The sequence below is a fragment of the Equus quagga genome, chromosome 3 (genome assembly GCF_021613505.1).
Source record: "Equus quagga isolate Etosha38 chromosome 3, UCLA_HA_Equagga_1.0, whole genome shotgun sequence".
NCBI lineage: Eukaryota > Metazoa > Chordata > Mammalia > Perissodactyla > Equidae > Equus > Equus quagga.
This window is the reverse complement of record NC_060269.1, coordinates 29,018,675-29,034,446: the sequence shown is the minus strand read 5'-3', so window position 1 is coordinate 29,034,446 and position 15,772 is coordinate 29,018,675. Positions and strand designations below refer to the sequence as shown.

General features: G+C 42.2%; 1 protein-coding gene across 1 annotated transcript in view; it reads left to right on the top strand.

Annotated features, from left to right (window-relative positions):
- Nucleotides 1–13,826, top strand: part of SETD7 (SET domain containing 7, histone lysine methyltransferase) — a 44,832-nt gene extending 31,006 nt beyond the window's left edge. The window contains exons 7-9 of the mRNA XM_046655704.1: nt 952–1,069; nt 3,936–4,093; nt 8,042–13,826. Of these exons, the coding sequence (XP_046511660.1) occupies nt 952–1,069; nt 3,936–4,093; nt 8,042–8,222 (457 nt within the window). The 3' untranslated portion in view covers nt 8,223–13,826. The remainder of the gene's footprint in view (nt 1–951; nt 1,070–3,935; nt 4,094–8,041) is intronic.
- Nucleotides 13,827–15,772: the final 1,946 nt, after the last annotated feature.

Below are 15,772 nucleotides of genomic sequence, written 5' to 3'. Positions count from 1 at the left end.
CATGGCCAAGTGGCAAGATGTATAATTCTATCACAGGGAGAGAGTAAAGAGTTGGAAGCAATAATTCAGTCTTCCAGTCCATTAAATAAGCATAAGATCTATGTAACAAAAGTTACAGATGATCATTTACACCAGAGTCATTACATCACAGTGTCAGAAGAACTGAAATTGCTGTCGATGGAGCATGTACTCTTGTCTTAAATTCAATTTCATAATCATGACTGCCGTTTTTTTTTATAAACCAGTGGTTGGCAAACTTTTTCTGTAAAGGGTCACATAGTAAATATTTTCGGCTTTGTAGGTCTCTATTGCAACTACTCAACTCTGCCTTTGTAATGCTAATGCAGTAATAGACAATACCAAACAAATAGGTGTGGCAGTGTTCCAATAAAGCTTTATTTACAAAAATGAGCAGCAGCCAGATTTGGCCCTCCAGCTGTAGTTAGCTGACCCATTATAAACTCCTTTGTTGGAAAGTGCTTATGGGATATATTTTATTAACTGTTTGTCACTCTTTCATGTAAGAGATTAATCTTGGGGCTTAATTAAAACCGTCTTTTCCTCCTATTTGGCACTGATAAACTTGGGTATAGCTTTAGCTCTGGAAAGTATTTTACTTGTCCAATAAGACAGTGAAATTGTCATTAACTAAAAACATAACATTTTTTTTAAAAACCTTATCTCAAGCACTGAGTTACTTTGTGAATATAAAATAATAACCCTCTTGTTAGAGAACACTTTTAAACACCACTCTAAAGGAGACATTAAATACCAGTTCTTCAATTTCGAATGCCAAAATCTTGTGGTTTAACTTTATTTTCTTCCTTCCTCGTTGGATTATTATGTACTAACATTTTGGATTCAGTAGCCACAATGATATTTTGGTGGTTGACATAAAGAGTGACATGTCAGACTAAAAAAAATTATTATTTGACCCTTTTTTCTGTTTAGGGTTTATGTTGCTGAATCTCTCATCTCCAGTGCTGGAGAAGGACTGTTTTCAAAGGTAGCAGTGGGACCTAATACTGTTATGTCTTTTTATAATGGAGTCCGAATTACACACCAAGAGGTGAGTAGAGTCAAAGTGGAAAATCAACCGGACTGGTTAAAGGGCTTTGTTTTAAACACTCTTAATTTTCTCATTAGTCCCTTTACTTTAATATTCACTAGAAATATCATGGATCAAACAGCTAGGTTTTTGGTAAAATTGCTTGGACATGTCTTATAACAGGCTTTGGACTGCTGTAGCAAAAGTATTGTAGACAGGGTGGCTTATAAACAACAAAAATTTACTCACAATTCTGCAGGCGGGGAAGACCATGATTAAGGTGTCAGCAGATCTGGTGTCTGGTGAAGCCCACTTCCTGGTTCATAGACAACGCTCTTTTCACTGCAACCTCACATGGCAAGAAGGATGACGGAGCTCTCTGGGGCCTCTGTTATAAGGGCACTAATCCCATTCATGAGGGCTCTGCATGCCCTCATGACCAAGCACCTCCCAGAGGCCCCATTTCCAACTACCATGACACTGGGGATGAGGTTTCAACATGTCAATTTTGGGGAGACACAGACATTCAGTCTATAGCAGATATTTTCCTCCTTATGTGGAGCCTTAATATGATTTTTTTTTTAAGTTCCACAGCTATTTTATAGAAAGTGGGATTGTGCTGTCAATGACACAGTAGTTGCTTTGTAATGGACTACACCTAGTGTCTGAAAAATTGAGATCCAATTGGACTGTCCGTAATTAATTTATGATCTTGGGCAGGGTGCTTTATAGGAAGGCGCCCTAGCTCTGTTTGTGCAAAAGCTGTACAGTAGTCTACATCTTGCCAGGAAATGTTCTATTGCCAAAAAAATTAAAAATAAAAAGTTAGAGTTGAATCACCTCTTGTCTTTAAGACACAATCTTTGATACGTTTCCCAGATTTCATGTGTTTTGTTTTTGTTTCTTCGCTTCACAGTTAACTTCCTTAAGTGTCTGCTTAATGGCAAAAAGTTCGATGCTCTGAGCACAGCGAGAGCTCTCTATCCTGGTCTCATTGCATCAAGAGCATGGGACTGAAGCTTATCGCTCATATTCCACCTTCATGTCTTCACTTTTTTACTTATTCCTGTAGAATAATAAAGAGGCAAATGCCATGAAATAATCGAGTTATTGCACATTCAGAGCACTTTGCACAGGCAAAGATGTCAGTGCACCCAAACTGAGGTGTGGTCTGGCACACAGTGTCCCCTTGTGATGGCCAGACCTCTGTATCAACAGTCCAGAAAGTCCAAGGAATTCAGCGTATGAAAGGTGGCTCAGGACATTGACATATAGTTTATTTGTTCAAACATTTTACAGATAAGGAAACTGAAGCCCAGAGAGGTTAAGCCATTTGCCCAAGGCCACAAATAACTAGCAGAGTTCAAGCAGGTTCCAAATAGCAGAATCTGGCTCTGTGCTGAAACTCACTATGTTGTACTGTGTAAATGAGTGAGACACCCTCCTTGCCCTCATGAAATTTAGATTCTGTTGGGGAGATAAGACAAATACACAACTAGTGACAACATAAGGTAGATGGTACCTAGGGCTGTTTATCTGTGTCCCATGACAGGTCTGGGATATTAAGATCCATGAGGATTTTTTTCCGCTTACATCACTGCTGTATCCCCTGCACCTAGAACAGTGCCTGGCATGTCGTAGCTTTCAGTGAATATCTGTTGAGTGAATATCAGATGCAAATAAAAGCATAACTGTAATTTAGAAATGAGAGAGATGGTATATCTCTGAGAGTCAATAGTTTTGTATCAATATTTGATCCTATTTACTCCAAAAGGCTGTTCTGGTATCGACAGATCCTGGGGTGTGTTGGCTGGGAGTGGATTGGAAAGGGGGAAGCCTGTTGGTTGTGCTGCAGATAGGGAGTCCTGTTGTAGATAAGAAAGCATATAGGTAATCAGTGATGTTATCTGCTGGTCACGTTGGTTGCCCTCCTGTAGCAAAGGTGTAGGAATTTCCTAGAGCACAGTGTTTTGCATTCCTTTATTTCTTGTTCCATTTGATGTTATTACTTTTGTTTTTCTTTTGCCTCCTCCTTCTCACTACAGGGGTTAAAGGGATTTAGGGGCTGATCAAAGAAAAAGATATGACCACAAGAGGCAGTGGCTCACAACAGGCTTTATGGGTGTTGGGTAGCGCTTGGACAGTGTTGTATGAGAGGGGATGTCCTCCCAGCATTAGACCATTCAGAGGCTTATGGCTCAAGGGCTGCCATCCAGAGAGGAGGAGGGCAGGGAACTCCTGGGAAAGAGAGGGATCAGAGAGGGGGCTTACATGTCTAGGTGATGTGCAGCATGGTGAGGAGTCTGGGACAGAGAGCTCCAAACAACAGCTATAGTCTGGGGTCTTTATGGTCCTGGGTTTATCTTATCTATTGCTAGCAGACGTGGTGTGAGGTTTTGTGAGGTCTGCCATGAAAGCAGACTCTAAATGGCTAAAGCTCTGCCTTGTTTGTTATTTAAAAAGCAATTGGATGTGTAAAAATTTGAGTTTGGTGCTGTGGGCTTTTGAGGTACCAGGTCTCAGTGTGTAGTGAAGAAATAAACAACCTAGGAGCCAATACATAGAAGCCATCTTTGGCTCATTTATATAACACTCACCTACTTTTAATTCAAGGTATCTGGTTATATTTCTGTATGTCTTTGTAAGGGACTTGAAATCCTTTTTTTCATATAAGATGGGGAAAATCAAGAAATAGTATGTTGAGCTGCCTGATGCTGCCCACAGATGCCTTTTGTCCCATCAGTGTGCAGAGGGATGCCTTAGGCTCTTTTCACGTGTGTGGCACTCAAACCATGAAGTTTAGGGATAAAGGAGTTAATATCCCTGATGTCCTTTGGACTCTTGGGAGACGCGTCGTCTCTAAGGTCCACTTTCTTGTTTTCCATAGGTTGACAGCAGGGACTGGGCCCTGAATGGGAACACTCTCTCCCTCGATGAAGAAACGGTCATTGATGTGCCTGAGCCCTTCAACCACGTATCCAAGTACTGTGCCTCCTTGGGACACAAGGCAAATCACTCCTTCACTCCAAACTGCATCTACGATATGTAAGTGTCATACCGAGCCGCTGGGCAGATCTCTGCCTCGGGGCCCTGAGACCGAGGAGAAGTCCCCTCCCTCAGAATGACCCAGGTCCTCTGCGGGGGGCCTCTCGGTTGTGACTTGAAATTCAGAATCTAAACAGCCCCACTCTGGCCCTGGCAGGCTAGGACGTGGAAAAGTGCTTCAAAGAGTAGAAATGCTATAGAAACACTATACTTAGTGGTGGCTGTTTTATTGCAGCTTTTTGTTGTTCAATTGCCTCATTCTGGAAAGTTAAGGATAGTGTTATTTGAAATAATAGTAAAAATTGAACTTACTCTGCACAATGGAGATTAGGGAACCCTCTGATGATATGAAAGGAAGGAGGAAAATAAAATGCTAAGTCTAGAGCATGAGGTCTTAGTGTGGGAGAAGACCTGCAAAATCAACGAGTCCCTGTTATTTGACAATAAAGAGGAATGAAAGACTGACATTCCACAACATGGATGAGCCTTGAAAATTGGACTAAGTGCAAGAAGCTAGTCACCAAAGAACACACAATGTATGATTCCGTTTATATGAACTGTCTGCTATAGTTAAATTCATGCAGACAGAATGTAGATCAGTGGTTGCCTAGAGCTAGGGGGAGTGGGGTAAATGGGGGTTGATGGTTAATGAATATGGGGTTTCTTTTGAAGGTGACAGAAGTTTATAAAATCAGATAGTGGTGATGGTTGCACAACTGAAAACCACTGAATTGCACCCTTAAATTGGATGAATTTTATGATATGTGAATTATATCTCAGCAAAGCTGCTATTTTTTAAAAAATCAAATAATCTTGCCACTCTCTTGGGGTTTGGGGCTCTCCTTACAAGTGCTCATTGAATGTCTTTTTGGAAATTTCCATTGAATAGGAGCTTACTGTTATCCACAAAGGTGGCTATCTGGACAGACTGAAATAGATATTATGGAATTAGCTTTTGGACTCTGATGATTAGAAAGTTCTTTCTATTGAGCCCAAATGGGTTTCCTTGTAACATCCAGCCCTTGGCCCTACTTATCTCCCTTTATTTCTTGTGCACTGTGTCAATCTCTTTTCCACGGAGTAGCCTTACAAATATTTTAGTAGTTTTCATGTGACCCCTGAATTTTCTCTTCCCGTAGTCAAGCATCCCCAACTATTCCTTAAAGGATACAGGTGGGATCTTTGTACTATCGGCATTGCTCTCCTTAGCTCAGCCTGAGAATGCTAGTTCTTCCTGGGAGCCTGAGAGCTGTGTGCAACCTCTTCTGCTCAGCCATAGCTCGCAGTCCCTCAGTCCTCTAGGGTGTTAACATAAGCAGGACCAGATCATGTGCATTTAGTCTGTAGGAAAACTGCCAGGATTTGAATGTCCCTTCTTGCATCCCTGAGATGGCTTAAAAAATTGTTCTGGCAGTGACTTGCTCTCCTTGGCAGCCAGTAGCAAGTACTGAAGCTGCAACTTCTGTTTAAAGGGCGGGTAGAAATGGCAAGGGACATGTGTCATGTGAAATGAAACTGACACTGTTATTAATTCCATGGCTTTCGTGGCCAGTGTGAATGAGGCCAAAGCATAGTTCCAAGCTGCAAACAGCTTAAAAACAACACTTTAAAGCAGCGGTAACTAACAATAATAAATGCTACATAGACTATTCTTTTAAAACAAATGAGTTCTGTGATTTCATTGCAAGGATGTGATTTTTCTCACCAAAAAGAAGAGAGCACAGGAGACAAGAGAAGGAACCAATTGTGCAAAATCAAGTCCTTGTACTCTTCAGGGTTTTTTCCCCAAGCCCAATGTGACCAATTAGTTATTTGGGGTAATGGGAAGACTACCTGAATAATAATCAAATATAAAATTTAGATACCAATTCATGGCATTCGTTTGTTCCTAAAATCATTGGTGTTGTTATGCACACTTTCAAATAAACAAAACAACACTTCTGCAAGCTGTTTTAACTATAGTACAAAATGCCAAATGGACAAATAGACAAGAGTTACTTTCCCAGCTGTAAATATAGGTGACATGTTGACAAGGGGCCCAAACCATTTGGTGCAGAGGTTTGGTTTGACAGCTGATCGTGCGGTTAACATTTGCTGAGCTCTTACTCCAGGTCACTGCTGTGCTTCTCATGCATTATCTTATTCAGTTTTCCCAGTAACTCCGTGAGGCAGCGAGTCTGACTCTCCCAGGTCACAGACAGGAAGCGCAGGTCTCTCAAAGTGCTCTTCACCGGGTACCTTAGTGCCAGCTTGAAGAATCAGCCCTGAAATGGAGTTCTTTCTTTTCAGGCTGCCCATCTTCTGCTCTCTGAAAATAATGAGAATGAGCAGGAAAATGAAAATACGAGAGGATTATAAGAGAAGTCTTAGGCTTCTCACAGGATTTTTTCAGTGTCCCAGAAAACGAACGAGAGCTCCATTTCAGGAGAATTAATTTTAATGAAATATTTTAATTTAGAGACAAAGAATTGTGATTTTAGTAAGGAATTCCCAAATGCCTGGTCCAGGGATCTCCTCTGTTTTGGAGGACAGTGTGAGAATTCTGTGCACACGCATGCGCACGCACACACACACACGTCATAACTAATATTAGTTGAGTCCTCACTTTGTGCCAGGCACTGTATGAAGTGCTTTATATATGTGATCCTATTTTGTCACCACAAAACTCTTGTAGGATAAAGATTACTAGTACTATGATTTTGCAGATGGGGAAGGTGAGATTCTGACATACGGAGGTGAGTTTTCCAAGAGGAGGCAGTAAGAATGTGTGGACTCAGGACTCACACCAGTCTTCTGACCCCAAGTCAAGTGTACTTTCCAGGAAACATGACACCCAGTAAGGTGGACATGGAGGCCCCCTTGGGGTGAGGGAAAAGTTGTTCCTTTTTCCCCTACATAAAAGATGCCCCTAAACTGCAGAAATACTCCTTTCTCACCACCGGTGGAGGGAACCAGCTACATACTAACCAGCATACCCCACATGCCAATCTGACTTAGGGCCTGGAAACTTCTCCTTTGGTGTCTCGGTGCCCTTTGTTCAAAATGTGACTATAAATGACTGAGATTGACCAGGAGCATATAAAAATAAAGCTAAGTTCTTTCTGGCCATGCCTTGCGTCTTGGGATTCGGCAGCTGTTAGGGGAACCACGTCTATTACTTACTTATTCCCTGAATAGCTTAGCTCCTGCAGGGAGCTGTGCCGGTGAAGTGGGTTGGGAGCCTTTGGCAGAGGAACACAGTCATAGCGTTAGCCAGCCTCTTGTTCCGAGAGGAGTTGTTACATGATGAGATGCTGCTCCCTTCACAGAAGGCATCACAGGGAAATATTAAAGAATCAGGTGGGTAGAGAGGTCTGGACTTCTCTCTTAGAAAGAAATCTTCGTCTACTTTTATGCTAGAAAATAATACTTCCTCTATACACATAGAGTGGAATACAGAGTTTTCGCTTTTGAAAATCCACAGGGCTATTTCTTAGAACTCCAAAAGTGCTCTGGAAAAGCCTTTCGCCACCTGAGGTCCAGCCAGGTAATCTGATGCTACAGACCAGGTGAGCTGAAATGCTGATAGGCTGCTCAGGATCCTATTTCTCATTAAGGGTAGATTGTTGTTGACCACGATCGTTGGTTTATAAATACAGAGTGCCAGATATGCTCAAAAAGGAAGATAGAACAGTGCTTTTAAAACTTTAATGTGCATATGAACCACCTTGGGGTGTTGTTAAAATGCAGATTCCAATTCAGCAGGTCTGGGTGGGGCTGAGATTCTCCACATCACTAGCACGCTCCCAGGTGAAGTAGATGCTGGCTGATCTGTGGACCACACCGTGAGGACCTCTCAGTGGTGTCCAGGGAGGAGCACATGGGTGATTCCTGCATCAGCACCCCCTAGCCTTTGCTTCTAACCTCCTGGTCTGGCCCGGGATTGACTGTTCGCCTCTTGATGTCTAGGTTTGTCCACCCCCGTTTTGGGCCCATCAAATGCATCCGCACCCTGCGAGCTGTGGAGGCCGATGAGGAGCTCACCGTTGCCTATGGCTATGACCACAGCCCCCCAGGGAAGAGTGGGCCTGAAGCTCCTGAGTGGTACCAGGTGGAGCTGAAGGCCTTCCAGGCCACCCAGCAGAAGTGAAAGGCCTGGCTCTGGGCTTCAGAGACCTGGAATAGAAACTTGGATCTATGCACTACGTTTATCTGACAACGGGACAACCAGGGACTGCTCATGCTGTGACATCACATCCTCTCACTCTGCGTTAGCAACGACTTTCTCGCATACTAACTAGGTTTGACTGTATTACTCATACCAGATTTAAAATTAGCTAGCCTTGCAACAAAGTCCTACTGAGAGGTATTGTCGAGCACTTGACATAAGACAGCGTGATGTTCTTGGGTGGTTCAAGTCTAAATCTGTACCACATCCAGAGATGCCAAATGATTAGACTGAAAAAGGGAAAGGGGTTTTTTTCAGTCATTTTTAGTCAGTGGTTTTCCTTGATTTTTTTCCTACGGCCGATGCAAACTGTGTTCTTACACTTGCATCCATGCCGTGTGGAGGCTGGAGAATTACTACATTTTTATTCTCTAAATGTAGTATAATTTGCCTTTTAACCTTTGATCTGTATCTTGCAATAGAATGGCTTTGTTTTTTCCCTAGCAAACAGAATCCCATTTTTTGAGTCATTTCACCCCTCTGTCCTATTCTCTTAGATATCTTTCACAAGAGAAAACTTCCAAATGGATTTTGTGTCTGTGCCAGTGTGTAGGTCTCTCTGGCTCTTTCTCTCTCATTGTTTCATTATTATGTCCTAATATAAAGATCTGGCTCATAGTGCCGGGGTATTATTATAGAATTATTATTCTCGCATGTAAACAAAGATATCTTTGCTTTAAGATGTGAGAAGAAATGAATTTACTTTGTTTGCATTAAGTTATGGAAGAGTTGTAATATATACTTTAAGAAAGAAGAGAAGGAAATTCGTATTTCTAAGCAGTAACTGTGGCAATTTTGCAATATCTTTAATAGTGCTAGTAATTTTTTCTCCTTGGGTACACATTAAATGTACATGACATAGAGCAGTCTGGCTTGTGGCCCAGTGCATTGAATTCAAAAGTCAAAGAGCAAACTTGAATTCTAACACAGAATTCAAACGTTGATTTGTTTTAATCGCTACTATTAAGAGAGACAAACTGGTCACTAGGTACAAATCAAACCTTAACGCTAAAACTCTTCATCGTAGTAATTTTAAAACACTTACCTGCTTCAAAGCATTGTGAATTAAAAATAACACCTGTATAGTTTAAAAGCAACTATATCAATAGCATTTCAGCCATTTTGCAAGCCATATGTGTAGTCACAACTGCAGAAATAAGGAGAAAAACCCTGTTTTTTAGTTTAGCTAATTAGGTATGTAACATAACTGGGATTGCTCTGAATGAATTCTGAGAGTTTTGGGTTTTTGTAAGTGTCCTCACCACATGCCATAGCTGTGTCTTCTTTTGATGCCTCAACGAAGCAGCTGGGAGGTCTGGAGAGCAGCAGTTGCTCCGACCCGCAACTGTCAATGGTGGCACCTGTTGCCTGAGCCAGTTTGGTCTTGAAAGCTAAAGCCTTCCAAGCTGTAGCCAATAGCGAGCTCTGGCTGAGTAGAGAAGGCTTGCCGGGAGTGGGTGAAGAGTAAAGAAACAGACAGAAGGAAGTCTGCTATTTCTTGTCAGTTACACATTGCTCTTAGGAAGAATTTAACAGAAGTGCTTGGTCCAGGGCTGCTCACAACTTGCGTTTCAGGCAGCCCCTGGGCGTGGGATTCAGCCCTCAAGTCAGTGACAGAAGCAGCCCTTCCCTCTTTACAAGGCGAGGCTTCCAGCAGCTCCCCTCTGTCCAGCAGAGCCGAGCACGCTGCCCGTGCACGCGATGCATGTGGTGCAACTAGGTGGCAGTGGTTTCAGGGCAAAAAGCTGATGGTTCACACATGAGAAGTTGTCAGGGTTGCCAGAAAGATCTCCCACAAAGGGAACTGAATAGAGTTTTAGATTAAAAGGCACCAGGACAGGATTGCTTCTATTCTGTAGAAAGAGACCGTTCTGTAAACTGTGACAGATGGGCAGAGTCCTGGGACTTGTCTTCTGATAGGTGCTTTAATTCAAATGCTCCCAAAGTGAGTGACTGTCTTCAGGAGAAAGATGGCTTTAATTAACCCCAGTCCGTGGGGTGGTGGAACCAGGTCAGGGAGTGAGGTCAGGGAAGGGATGGCGCAGATCGCACTCCGGTACAGCTCCGCTTTGAATGATTTCCATTCTGAGGGCGATATTGCCCTGGTGGAGGCTGCAGTGGGCTATAATTTCTGTCGTAATAGGCTACTCTGATTACCCCATTCAAATGGAATTTTTTTAAGAGTCCTAAGTAGTGGTTAACCAACTAATCCATTTTTCAATTAGACGTTGAATGATAACTCTGAGTTTAAAACCCAGCATCGTGTCTGTGACCTTCAGACAAGTCAGAGGAAACAATACACCCAAGTCGAGCATCTCTTTCTCCCTCCTCTGTTCCTATGTCTTCTGGCTCTTCTTTCTCCTGCCCTCTCTCGTTCCTCTTTCTCTCTTGTCTGTGAGAACACCTGGGCGCCTGTATGTAACAATACCCCCAGCTGATCTCTCCAGCTCAGTTACTGTCTCTCCCTCCGTGATGGGAGCCCCTCTCCTCTCTAGCTAGTCCCTCAGGCTGTGTGTGCCCTTCGGACCCTCTGTGTGTACCTCTCTCCACTAATCCTGTGTCCATGTCTGGCTCCGTCGCTCCTGCTTCCCCCCCCCCCCCACCCCCCCCCCCCCCCCCACGCACACACACTTCCAAATGTAAGGCTTCGTCACAGGGTGGAATCAGAGGGGAGCTTGAGACTCACTGTGTTCCGTAGGTAGGTAAAGAAGTTGAGGGGGTTGAGGTTCTGTAAGGAATTAACTGGTAAGGAAGTAAGGGTTTGTTCCTTCTTTGAGCCAAAGTCTTGGGGGGAAACCTCGGGATGTATTTTTCTACTGAGTCTTTACATCCACTGTGGAAGGAAATATGTCAGGAAGCTGCTGAAGCTGGTAGTCTCATCAGCATCATAATCGTGGCAGAAATCTGGAAGATTCCATGTGGTGGGGAAGAAAGAGAGAACTATGCTCTCCCCCCAAAATGGCGGGCGCCTGTGAGTGGGCATGATGCCATGGTCTGGAGGAGATTCACTCAGAGCTGTCTCAGTCCAACTCCTGCATGACTAGATCTTTCCTTAGCAGCTTTTCTATGACAAATATTATCTTGTGTTAGACTTAGGAATAGGAACTAATCTGTAGGAGTATGTCCCCAAATGGACATTTGGATGGACTAACAAAACAGCTGCAAGGACTGAATTTCTGACACAAAAGAATGATGAGATTAAAAGCAACAGGCGAGGAAGGCTCGAGTTTTGTAGAACCTATTCTTACTTTAACCTGCTTCATCCCTGGTCTACCTGAGAAACGAGGAAGGAAATGCGTTTTTCAAGACCTCTTTGAACCTGTCTAGGGCCATAGTTAAAACTTATTTGTCCCCTGCGGGTTCTTCACACTTGAAAAACTATTTCCTTGTCACCAACAACCTGAAGGTGGAGGCCAAGAGTAACCATTTGCAGCATGTAATCGTAACTATTCAAATTGCAGCAACTGTGAACAGTGAATTAAAGGGTGGTCTTCTCAGTGAGACAGTATGTGGCACTTTAGTAACTCTCCTTTCATAAATAAAATCTTAAATCACTCACTGTCAACTACATTTAAGATCTCCCAAGAGGGTAGGGTTTTCTGATTTACTTTGTTTTGAAACGGTTGCCTCAAGTTTCTGTCTTCAGAGTAATGATGTAGAGTCCAGACATCTTTTGTTTTAGCAAAACAAGCAAAACTATGTTGCAAGACCGGTAGTTTGTATGTTTATTTGCCACAGATCAAAGGTTCACAAACTATATTAACTTTATGTCTACTTGAGGTACCTTGATAGATTGTTTTTTCTTTGATCTTTCCCTTCAGGAATTTGGAGCCTCGGGGTCACTTTTTATTTTAAAAATCCTAAATTTTAATAGTTTTATTTTGCCAAATGTGTGCATACCTATTCAAAGCAATGAAACTATTTCAAGCCATACAACCACAGGGGTCTAAACCCTTTTCACAAATTTTAATGTGTTTGTATGTACATAGATGTTTGTATGAAATATTTTCACGGTAGAATGAATATATTTAAATGAAGTTGAATTATTCCAGTGCTATTTAAACAAATTACAAAATTTTTGGTGAGAATTATCTGAGTCTATTGAGATACGATGCAGATCAATTTTGATTTTTTAAAAACCAAAAGCCTACAAATAACTCTGACTCATGGCAACTTCCCTGCGTGGTTGCATCTGACGTGGAGAGAGCTGTAGGTTTCCCCAGTGCCTCAGCCGCTTCTTGGTGTAAGTTAGGTGCTCGTGGAGGCTTGTCCACCTTTCAGTGACATCGCTCCAGGCCTGGGAGGGCCTGGGAGTGAATCAGAGGCATTAGAGGCACCGGTGCAGTTATCCGGAGCACAATTTCTTTGCAGGGCAGCAGAATCAGAAGCCAGACATGGCCGTGGGAACCTCGGAACTGGGTTTTCTGGCCACCATCAACCGCCACCCTTACTGCCTAGTCACACATGTCAGGGAGGCTGCCCTCAGTGGAGTTGGGGTGCAGACCCCAGGGTGGGACTTCACGGTTTTGCCAGCAGTCCCTGCCTCCTGACCTCCACCTCGCAGAGAGGAAGGAGCAGGGAGCAGCTGGCAAGGGGCCCATTTCTCAGCACAGTACATTTCCTGTCTCGGCTCTGGGAGACTATGCACCTAAGCACCAAACTTCCAGCCAGAGAGAGACGTCCTCGGATAACGCAAATCCTTGCTTCCTCTGTCTGTGACTTTACACACCGTGTTAGAAGTTGTTTTAATATCAAGACCAATCACATCCCAGGACATACCTCCCAACTCTCCTGACTCTTACGTTATTAGAACACTCCTTCATAATGATATTCAACTTGAGTGGGGTTTTTTTTTTTCCTGCTTTGGTCTTGGATATAATGAAACGATAAATATCATGACAAATTTTCACTGTGTATACTAGCAATATGTCCACACATGCCAATGTATCTTAACATATCGACTTGGCTAAATTTTGGGTTACTATAATTAATCTCGATTCATGTATTGAGAAACTACAGGGACTACATAATGCCTCCTTATCATAGTAGAAATTAGGTTCATGGTTCTGAGCTCCCTACTTCAAAAGGTTTTCCTCCTGGGTTTTCTATGTTCTTTTTCTATCCTGAAATGCATTCATTAGGTTGTGAGGTATGTTTAAGGATCGGAAGCCAGGGGTACACTTTCAGCATGTATTGCAACCAAAAGTTAACCCCATCACAGTTAAAGAGCATCTTTGATTGGTCTTTTGTGGAATTTGAACTAAATCTATGAGCCTTATTCAATATCTATAATTCTATGATTTTTTTAAATTATGGGAAATTAATGAAAGATGTTTACATGAATAATGTTTGCCCTTACTGTGTTATGAATGAGTTTTTTGTAGTGTGTCTGGGTGCATGTGCAAGAGAGTTGGAAAAATGTTTCTGAAACAAAACTTGACAAATATTTGTAATGAAAAGTAAATTTAAAGATTGCTATAATTGCGCTATAGAAACAATGCAAGTATTAAACAAAATATACAATCATCTGTCATTGTCTTCCTTTGGTTGTCAAGGGCAGAAAGGCAGTAACGTTTCTCTTATGGTACGCCTACCTGTATATTTAAATGACAAAGCAAACTTTACATTTTAAGTTGTTTAAAAATGTGATTAACTATTTACCATTTTCAATACATGACAGTAAGACCTGAGGAGGATTAGAAAGATTAGAAGCTTGCTGTATGTTTGATGTGACTCCACATACACCCAAGAATCCAGAAAAATTAGCAACATCAACCAAAAATGTCTGATTGCCTATACCAATATTCAGTGTATTGAATGCAAATAAGATGATCAGGGGAAATATCTGAAGGATGGGAAACTTCAGCTCATGGTTTAGAGGAAGTCTAGGAACTTTGTTAGATGTTAGAGATTTTGGTGAACAGAGGAACCCAGGGTCACCTTATTCTTGCCCAAATCACGTCAACATTCCCACACTCTCCCCTGCAACATTCCCAAAGGACGAAAGCCAATGACACGGGGTAAAAATAGCCTCGCTATTAGCTGGGCCTTCTGCCCAGGACCCCAAGGCTCTAGTAAGTTGGGCTGTGCTTATGTGAGGAACAGTGAGGCGTCAAACTGAAGCAAGCCATGAGATCTCCTGCTTTACTCAACTTCCCTTGGTTGCTTGATCCCAGATCTTATCACACTTCTTCCACCGAAGGAAGGAAATGGAAACCAGTGAGATGACGAAGTCCAAACTGGTGCTGGATCAGCTTTACCACTTGGATGAAGATACATCCAAACGCTGGATCTTTAAGGCAGAATTTTACCCACTGACATCCAATTTATTTTATTTTATTTTTTTGGTGAGGAAGATTGGCCCTGAGCTAACATCTATGCCAATCTTTCTCTATTTTGTACATGGGATGCTGCCACAGCATGGCTTGATGAGTGGTGTGTAGATACCGCGCCCGGGATCCAAACTCACAAATCCTGGGCTGCCGAAGCAGAGCACGCAAACTTAACCACTATGCCACTGGGCTGGCCCCAACACCCAATATTAATATTCTTCCTCCCTGTGGGGGAGACGGGTGTGAGATTGAAATTTTAATACAAACTGGTGTAAATCTAAGAAGTTAAACTCTCAAAAGTGAAGGATCAGGAAATTTCTCCTGAGTTAAGATTGGTGGACTCAAGGATTGTAGCATAAGTTAATGTGAGGAAGATTGAAACCAAGTTACTTTAGTCTCAGTAATCATCACACATATACTTCTTATAAGACATCTGCCTTTGTATTTTAATGTTTCAGACTGTGCAGCCTTCTAGTTCACAGTGGACTTGAAATTACTTCAGCAGTCAAGTCTAGAATTAGATAACCGTCATTCAGGAGGATTTTATGCTGTTGTAGACGTTTAGTTTCAACTCAGCATCTGACTGATTTGGGGTTGTTCAATAAGAAAGTTCTGCCCCAAAAGTATTCTAGAAAACAACTGTTGCCTTTCACATAAAAAGTTAAAACTAACTTCTCTGCAACATATTGGTATGTGTTTCTCTTAAAGTTTTATTTCTTTGTGAAAACTAAAGCCAAAGTTTTGAATTTAGAACTTCGCTTCTTGTAGTGTACTCAGGAAAAATTTAATGAATCTATCTAGATTGCTACCAAATTTTTACTTCTGCAAGTATCAGAATGCTTTCAGCTTCAAGAAACATAAAAATACAACTCAATACAGCTTAAACAATAAAAAAGATTTACTCTCTCACATCATAAGTGTTGAGTGACCCAAGAGTTGGTTAATTCAGCAACTCAACCAGGTTCTTTCTATCTTTCTGTTCTGCAATTCTCAGCTTGTCAGGTTTGCCCTCAGGGGCTGGCTCACCTCACAGTTACGAAACAGCTGCCGCAGTTCCAGACATCACAGCCAGATTTGGCAGCATCCAGTCGGTGAAAAGGAAAGTCTCTTTTATGGTCTCTACCACTGAGGAAACCTAGA